Genomic DNA, 9,197 nt, shown 5'->3' with positions numbered 1-9,197 from the left:
GGGTTATGATACAAGCAAACCATTGCTATGAAAAATTTGTTCAAAAATACAGTGATAGTTGAAAGCGCGACATTTTTATCTAAACACATTTTGCTAAGGCACATCATGGATGTTCGACTAAATTCATCAAAATTGGCTTTATTTGCAAGTTTTATTAATGATTTAATGAAAAACTGGTGGGCGTCAAAAATATAAAAGGATTGCATGTTTTATGGACCAAATAAAATTTACTTAGATTTAAAATGTATCACTAATGTAAAAACATATTTCATTGTAATTTCACCATTTTAACTGCATTTTCTTATAAACTTTTGACATACAATTTTTATGTGAACTGCATTTTTGTCAAATTTTGCAAATTCGCGATTTTATGCAATTTTTTTTTTTTTACTACGTAATTTAATATTTGTGGAGCCTAAAATGAGTTTGGATAAGTCTTCAAGAAACTTTATATATTTAAGATATTAACACTTAGAAAAAATAGGTTTTAACTTTAATATAGAAAATAGAAAATTTAACAATCTTAGCAATCGTTGGTAAACTCTACAAAATTTAATGTTTGAATGTTTTGCATGTTTACTATTCTAAAATGGTTTCGGAAAAGGCTTTAAAACTTCGCGACAAACGAAAACAATATATTGAACAAAAAAAAAAAAACAAAATTTGAAAAGGAGAGATATTCGCAAAAAAAATGTGAATATAAATATTTGTTATAAATCTAATAGTTTTAGTATAAAATTATAATACATATTTTTAAATTTGTTTGTTAATAAAATATACGTTATTTATCGAAAAATAGAAATTTTTAATAAACTCCATAAAATTTTCTTTCAGTGTATTTTACAAATTGTTAAAGATTCATTTTATGGCTTATTTCTAATATCTCTTAAATAGTTTTATTGTTCTGTGATAGATTTTATCATGAAAATTAATTTTGAGAGTTTTTTTTTAATTTATACTTCAAACCGCCATAACTTCTGCGCCACTTGATAAAAATCATTAACGCGAACGGATTTATAATGTAAATAGACAGCTTTTCATTTGCTCTAAATATTTTGAATGTGCCATTAAATTTAATTTTTTTATTTTTTTAACTCAAAAATCAAAAGATTTTAAGAATTCCCCATATATGAATGTTACTTGTATGATTCTTCATACGACAAAACATTAGCACCAATAACAAATTAAACAAAAATAAATGAAATAAATAAAATTATTTGTAATTTGAAACTTGCAAATTGTCTAGAAATTATTAAATAATTAATTTCAAATAAATGGGACAAAATCTAATGAAAATTTTTTTTTTATAATTTTTAGAAAATTTAATGTGTAAATATGCTATAGACAGGAATAGACTAGACTATAGGCTAGACTATAAACTAGACTATAGGCTACACTATAGACTAGACTGTAGACTAGAGCATAGACTAGACTATAGACTAGACTATAGACTAGACTATAGACTAGACTATAGACTAGACTAGACTATAGACTAGACTATAGACTAGACTATAGACTAGACTATAGACTAGACTATAGACTAGACTATAGACTAGACTATAGACTAGACTATAGACTAGACTATAGACTAGACTATAGACTAGACTATAGACTAGACTATAGACTAGACTATAGACTAGACTATAGACTAGACTATAGACTAGACTATAGACTAGACTATAGACTAGACTATAGACTAGACTATAGACTAGACTATAGACTAGACTATAGACTAGACTATAGACTAGACTATAGACTAGACTATAGACTAGACTGTAGACTAGACTATAGACTAGACTATAGACTAGACTATAGACTAGACTATAGACTAGACTATAGACTAGACTATAGACTAGACTATAGACTAGACTAGACTATAGACTAGACTATAGACTAGACTATAGACTAGACTATAGACTAGACTATAGACTAGACTATAGACTAGACTATAGACTAGACTATAGACTAGACTATAGACTAGACTATAGACTAGACTATAGACTAGACTATAGACTAGACTATAGACTAGACTATAGACTAGACTATAGACTAGACTATAGACTAGACTATAGACTAGACTATAGACTAGACTATAGACTAGACTATAGACTAGACTATAGACTAGACTATAGACTAGACTATAGACTAGACTATAGACTAGACTATAGACTAGACTATAGACTAGACTGTAGACTAGACTATAGACTAGACTATAGACTAGACTATAGACTAGACTATAGACTAGACTATAGACTAGACTATAGACTAGACTATAGACTAGACTATAGACTAGACTATAGACTAGACTATAGACTAGACTATAGACTAGACTATAGACTAGACTATAGACAAGACTATAGACTAGACTATAGACTAGACTATAGACTAGACTATAGACTAGACTATAGACTAGACTATAGACTAGAATATAGACTAGACTATAGACTAGACTATAGACTAGACTATAGACTAGACTATAGACTAGACTATAGACTAGACTATAGACTAGACTATAGACTAGACTATAGACTATAGACTAGACTATAGACTAGACTATAGACTAGACTATAGACTAGACTATAGACTAGACTATAGACTAGACTATAGACTAGACTATAGACTAGACTATAGACTAGACTATAGACTAGACTATAGACTAGACTATAGACTAGACTATAGACTAGACTATAGACTAGACTATAGACTAGACTATAGACTAGACTATAGACTAGACTATAGACTAGACTATAGACTAGACTATAGACTAGACTATAGACTAGACTATAGACTAGACTATAGACTAGACTATAGACTAGACTATAGACTAGACTATAGACTAGACTATAGACTAGACTATAGACTAGACTATAGACTAGACTATAGACTAGACTATAGACTAGACTATAGACTAGACTATAGACTAGACTATAGACTAGACTATAGACTAGACTATAGACTAGACTACAGACTGGACTTTAGACTAGACTATAGACTAGACTATAGACTAGATTATAGACTAGACTATAGACTAGACTGTAGACTAGACTATAGACTAGACTATATATTAGACTAGACTATAGACTAGACTATAACCTTTAACTATAGACTAGATTACAGACTATACTATTTACTGGATTTTAGACTGAACTATAAAATAGACTATAGACTATACTAATTTTACTCTTCTGTTGAAATGTGTATATCTGCCAAATATTTGACTTAATACTGTTGGTTTGTCTTTGTGTAACACTGTAGGGTATTGATAAGGATGTGGGTCAGTTGAAGACTTTTCATTAAATAAAAGAAATTGTTTTTTTTAATATTTTAATTTAATCAAAGTTAAGTAAAAACAAAAAAAAACACAAAAAACAAGTTTTTTTTTCATTGTTGTAAATGTAGTTTTTGCTTTCAGTTGTCATATTAAGAATGTATGAAAATAAAGTTTGCTGTTTAAGTCTTTTGTTTTTATGTCACAGCTGGAAAAATTCCTTATAATTCTCACGCTTCTTAATGGCATATCATTGGTAATGAAAGTGAATAAACCAAATATGCTTCAATACAATGATTTATTACATAATATCGTGACGAAAAACGTGCTTTGCAAGAATAGCCAAATTGTCCAAATGAATTAAAATTTAAACTGACGTCAAAATTCATGTATATATGTGTATGGTTACTCGAAACAGACAGACATTCTGTTGTGGTATGTCTACGATTTAGCACACTTCCTTATAATTTTTCGATGCGATAACCGATATAATCAAATGTCTGTTTAATGTGAACGTGTTTGTGTGTGTGTTTGTTTGTGTTACTATGTGTGACACAATCACAAATTTAATCAAAATATTTTGTACATATATTTGTAATTTAATGAAATGATATCAATAATCGAAACATTACTTAATTGTTATTCAAAATCAGTAGTAAACGTCAAATGCATTACAAAACTTTCTATTGTGACACATTCAATTATATTGAATTGTATCTCAATTTTATAACAACACATTGACATTATTACTTAAATTGATAGTTTTTTGTTTACGTTTTCGATATAAAACAATTAATATTTAATTCTATATTTTTTTGCTAATTATTTAAGTTGTTAATGGGCGTGTGTTCGATGACCCTCTAGTGAACCTCATATTAAATATTGATATTTGTTTTATGTGGTTAATAATTTTTTTTATTAAATTCTGTCACGCGTTTTTATGAAATTTTATTTTTCAAAATTATTTAATTAAATACTTGAAATTCACTTTCATTTATTTTAGTTTTTTATTTGTTTTTTCCCTTTATAATTTTTTTATTTTCTTTCGTCATTAATGTTTTTTTCTTGTGATTATTAACATACAGGTCAGGTTTTTGTTTTAACAAAAGCTTTTACTTAATGCAAAAACCGTTAAGCTTAATTTAAAAACAATTTATTATTTATAAATAATGTTTTGCAGGTACATATTTGTTATTTATGTCTATAAATACCTTTGATTTACAATTTAGGTTTTGAATTGCAATCTTTGAATTTTTAAGAAATTAATGGAAAATTTTTGTAAATTATATAAAAGTGTATAAGTTATGTGAATGTAAAGATATTTTTATGGTTTTTATAAATAATTTATTCATTTATTTAATGCAACTAAATTGTGTTGTATTTTAAAGTTGGTGTGCAATATATTTTAAACTTTTTGTAATTTAATGTAAGTTCTTGTTTAGTTCTAGTTCAGTTTTAGTAAAGTTCTAGTTCAGTTCTAGTTCAGTTCTAGTTCAGTTCTAGTTCAGTTCTAGTTCAGTTCTAGTTCAGTATAGTTCAGTTCTAGTTCAGTTCTAGTTCAGTTCTAGTTCAGTTCTAGTTCAGTTCTAGTTCAGTTCTAGTTCAGTTCTAGTTCAGTTCTAGTTCAGTTCTAGTTCAGTTCTAGTTCAGTTCTAGTTCAGTTCTAGTTCAGTTCTAGTTCAGTTCTAGTTCAGTTCTAGTTCAGTTCTAGTTCAGTTCTAGTTCAGTTCTAGTTCAGTTCTAGTTCAGTTCTAGTTCAGTTCTAGTTCAGTTCTAGTTCAGTTCTAGTTCAGTTCTAGTTCAGTTCTAGTTCAGTTCTAGTTCAGTTCTAGTTCAGTTCTAGTTCAGTTCTAGTTCAGTTCTAGTTCAGTTCTAGTTCAGTTCTAGTTCAGTTCTAGTTCAGTTCTAGTTCAGTTCTAGTTCAGTTCTAGTTCAGTTCTAGTTCAGTTCTAGTTCAGTTCTAGTTCAGTTCTAGTTCAGTTCTAGTTCAGTTCTAGTTCAGTTCTAGTTCAGTTCTAGTTCTAGTTCTAGTTCAGTTCTAGTTCAGTTCTAGTTCAGTTCTAGTTCAGTTCTAGTTCAGTTCTAGTTCTAGTTCAGTTCTAGTTCAGTTCTAGTTCAGTTCTAGTTCAGTTCTAGTTCAGTTCTAGTTCAGTTCTAGTTCAGTTCTAGTTCAGTTCTAGTTCAGTTCTAGTTCAGTTCTAGTTCAGTTCTAGTTCAGTTCTAGTTCAGTTCTAGTTCAGTTCTAGTTCAGTTCTAGTTCAGTTCTAGTTCAGTTCTAGTTCAGTTCTAGTTCAGTTCTAGTTCAGTTCTAGTTCAGTTCTAGTTCAGTTCTAGTTCAGTTCTAGTTCAGTTCTAGTTCAGTTCTAGTTCAGTTCTAGTTCAGTTCTAGTTCAGTTCTAGTTCAGTTCTAGTTCAGTTCTAGTTCAGTTCTAGTTCAGTTCTAGTTCTAGTTCAGTTCTAGTTCAGTTCTAGTTCAGTTCTAGTTCAGTTCTAGTTCAGTTCTAGTTCAGTTCTAGTTCTAGTTCAGTTCTAGTTCAGTTCTAGTTCAGTTCTAGTTCAGTTCTAGTTCAGTTCTAGTTCAGTTCTAGTTCAGTTCTAGTTCAGTTCTAGTTCAGTTCTAGTTCAGTTCTAGTTCAGTTCTAGTTCAGTTCTAGTTCAGTTCTAGTTCAGTTCTAGTTCAGTTCTAGTTCAGTTCTAGTTCAGTTCTAGTTCAGTTCTAGTTCAGTTCTAGTTCAGTTCTAGTTCAGTTCTAGTTCAGTTCTAGTTCAGTTCTAGTTCAGTTCTAGTTCAGTTCTAGTTCAGTTCTAGTTCAGTTCTAGTTCAGTTCTAGTTCAGTTCTAGTTCAGTTCTAGTTCAGTTCTAGTTCAGTTCTAGTTCAGTTCTAGTTCAGTTCTAGTTCAGTTCTAGTTCAGTTCTAGTTCAGTTCTAGTTCAGTTCTAGTTCAGTTCTAGTTCAGTTCTAGTTCAGTTCTAGTTCAGTTCTAGTTCAGTTCTAGTTCAGTTCTAGTTCAGTTCTAGTTCAGTTCTAGTTCAGTTCTAGTTCAGTTCTAGTTCAGTTCTAGTTCAGTTCTAGTTCAGTTCTAGTTCAGTTCTAGTTCAGTTCTAGTTCAGTTCTAGTTCAGTTCTAGTTCAGTTCTAGTTCAGTTCTAGTTCAGTTCTAGTTCAGTTCTTGTTCAATTCTAGTTCAGTTCTAGTTCAAATATAATTCGTTTACATTGTTTATAATAATTTTTGCACATAACTTGTAGTAAGCATGAGCAAAAATTTTAAGAAGTTCTAAAAACTGGTTTAAGCTTTAAAGTTTAAACTCTTTTGGTATAATTTTTCTTTTTTATCTCAAATAATTCATTCAGTTCATCTCATTTTATCATTTTCAGTAATAAATAACATAAACCATGAGTTTAACGTGGCTGTGCTTAGAAAACACCTCAAAAATAGTTTTATTTTTAATTGCATTTACGGTGTTGATAGCACACACAACATGTACAACAGCAACAACAACAAACAAAGATACTGCCACAACACATGCGGAAACAACACATATCAATACACTGGCAGATGAAATAGAAAAGGAAGAATTTGTTGATACAGATTCCCAGCAGCCACATTCACGTAGAAAACGTTTAGTATGGATTACAGATGATGGACGTTTGGCATTGCCGCCAGGCACTACATTAACATTTACCCCCACCATAGCTTTACCATTGGTCAGACATCCTCCGGAGGGTTTCTTCTCAAACATGTCTATCAGTTTTCCCGTAACAAGTGAGTAAATATAAATAAATATTTAAATAGCACAAAAACAAAAGTAAAATCTTTTAAATATTATATTTTAGTTGATTTCGATAAATTGGGTTTGACCGACAATCAAAATCCTTTGGGTGATTTGCCACCTATATTTTCACGTTCATTTGGTCATTCGGCGGGCGAAATGTTGGGCAACTACATGACTAAATATTTACATTTCAAACGGAAACGTGATTTAAGCGAACAACAAAAACAATATACACAATCGAGAAATTCTAATTTCAATATCAAGGAACATGTTAATGATGATCATGTTGATTTGCCTCAATTGCCAGAACGTTTTAAACATATATTCCATGGCGGTGAAAGGTATTAATTGTTTTTTTTTTGGCTTTTACTATCATGTAATGTAAATAGAAATGTAATTGATTTTATTTTTGTTTTCTAGAGTAATTTTATATGGTGTAGTAGAAGATTTTCTCTCTACATTCGGCATGAATGGCAAGGCATGTCTGTTGCGCACGATCTGTGAGGTTCATTCGAGAAAAATCGATCATTATGGTGTGTTCGGTGAAATGGCAAAATTGTTCTTGACGTAAGTGTATAGCAAATATTTTTAAATATGTAGGGTGATCATTGAGTTCTACTTAAGTTCCTGTTCAGTTCTAGTTCAGTTCTAGTTCAGTTCTAGTTCAGTTCTAGTTCAGTTCTAGTTCAGTTCTAGTTCAGTTCTAGTTCAGTTCTAGTTCAGTTCTAGTTCAGTTCTAGTTCAGTTCTAGTTCAGTTCTAGTTCAGTTCTAGTTCAGTTCTAGTTCAGTTCTAGTTCAGTTCTAGTTCAGTTCTAGTTCAGTTCTAGTTCAGTTCTAGTTCAGTTCTAGTTCTAGTTCAGCTCTTTTAGTTTTAGTTCCCTTTCACAAAACATTTGATTTAGCTTATTCATTCTAAATTCTCTCTTCGCAGTGTTACAAGATCACCTTTTTCGGATCTGATACCAGAATATGTAACAGCTCAAGAAATTGGTGAAGGCCGTACAGCACCCGGGGAATGTTTCCCATATCACAAAGAATGTCCCAGAAGTGTATTTAAAGTTCTGCAAACTCATAAATACAGGTAATTAAAAACTCAAATAATTATAGATATTTTTTTAATATTTATTTTTCAGAGAACCCCCTAAAGGTGAATATCACGAGCAAGAGGCAGTAGAAATAACCAAACCCCAACTACCCGAAAATTTATCAGCTGCAGAAATTTTAGAACAACAAGTTACAGAAATGGTAAATCCTGTAGACAATGAAATTGAGGAAACTCAATACAATAAAGCCAAAAGTAATAATCAATATTCCATGTAAAGTTTGTAAAATATTAAAAAAAACAAATAATACTTGAACCAAGAATTTAAAATATGAAACATAATATATATTTTTGTGTTGTTTTATATTTAGTTAATTAAATATTTATTGAATTTATTTATAAAATTATTTATTTATTTATTTATTTATTTATTTATTTATTTATTTATTTATTTATTTATTTATTTATTTATTTATTTATTTTTTGTTGTAAATGTTGTAGATTTTATATGTAAATGCAAATGAGTGTTCTATGAAAGTCATATTTTAGTTAAATAAGACATTGTAAGAGAAAATGTAAATTATATAAATGTTGGCTAATTTATTTTTTTAAATGTTTATTTATTTTTTATGCTTATTGTAAATAATATTATTAAACGAATTAAATATTATCTTAATTATTTTATTGTAGAGTAGTGTTTAATAAAATTGAAAGAAAATAATAACTTTTAAATAAATTATGAAAGTAAATATATTTTTTGAATAGTCTGTTCTTTTCTAGTTTTTCTTTAGTACTGTTCTAGTTCTGTTCTACATCTGTTCTAGTTCTGTTTCAGTTCTGTTCTAGTTCTGTTTTAGTGCTGTTCTGTTCTAGTTCTGTTCTAGTTCTGTTCTAGTTCTGTTCTAGTTCCGTTCTAGTTTCGTTCTAGTTCTGTTTTGTTCTAGTTCTGTTCTAGTTCCGTTCTAGTTTCGTTCTAGTTCTGTTTTGTTCTAGTTCTGTTCTAGTTCTGTTCTAGTTCTGTTCTAGTTCTGTTCTAGTTCTCTTCTAGTTATGTTCTAGTTCTGTTCTAGTTCTGTTCTAGTTTTGTTCTAGTTCTGTTCTAGTTCTGTTCC

At 29.6% G+C, this 9,197-nt stretch overlaps 1 protein-coding gene across 3 annotated transcripts in view; it reads left to right on the top strand.

Moving 5' to 3' along the window:
• LOC111683333 overlaps positions 1-8,443 on the top strand; it is a 29,084-nt gene extending 20,641 nt beyond the window's left edge. For all 3 annotated transcript variants that reach the window (XM_046953150.1, XM_046953149.1, XM_046953148.1), the window contains exons 2-6: positions 6,645-7,032; positions 7,104-7,383; positions 7,463-7,609; positions 7,975-8,124; positions 8,177-8,443. In XM_046953150.1, coding sequence (XP_046809106.1) covers positions 6,663-7,032; positions 7,104-7,383; positions 7,463-7,609; positions 7,975-8,124; positions 8,177-8,363 — 1,134 coding nt within the window. In that variant the 5' untranslated portion in view covers positions 6,645-6,662 and the 3' untranslated portion in view covers positions 8,364-8,443. The remainder of the gene's footprint in view (positions 1-6,644; positions 7,033-7,103; positions 7,384-7,462; positions 7,610-7,974; positions 8,125-8,176) is intronic.
• Positions 8,444-9,197: the final 754 nt, after the last annotated feature.

This window comes from Lucilia cuprina, chromosome 5 (assembly GCF_022045245.1).
Source record: "Lucilia cuprina isolate Lc7/37 chromosome 5, ASM2204524v1, whole genome shotgun sequence".
NCBI lineage: Eukaryota > Metazoa > Arthropoda > Insecta > Diptera > Calliphoridae > Lucilia > Lucilia cuprina.
This window is presented reverse-complemented; position numbering and strand designations above follow the sequence as displayed.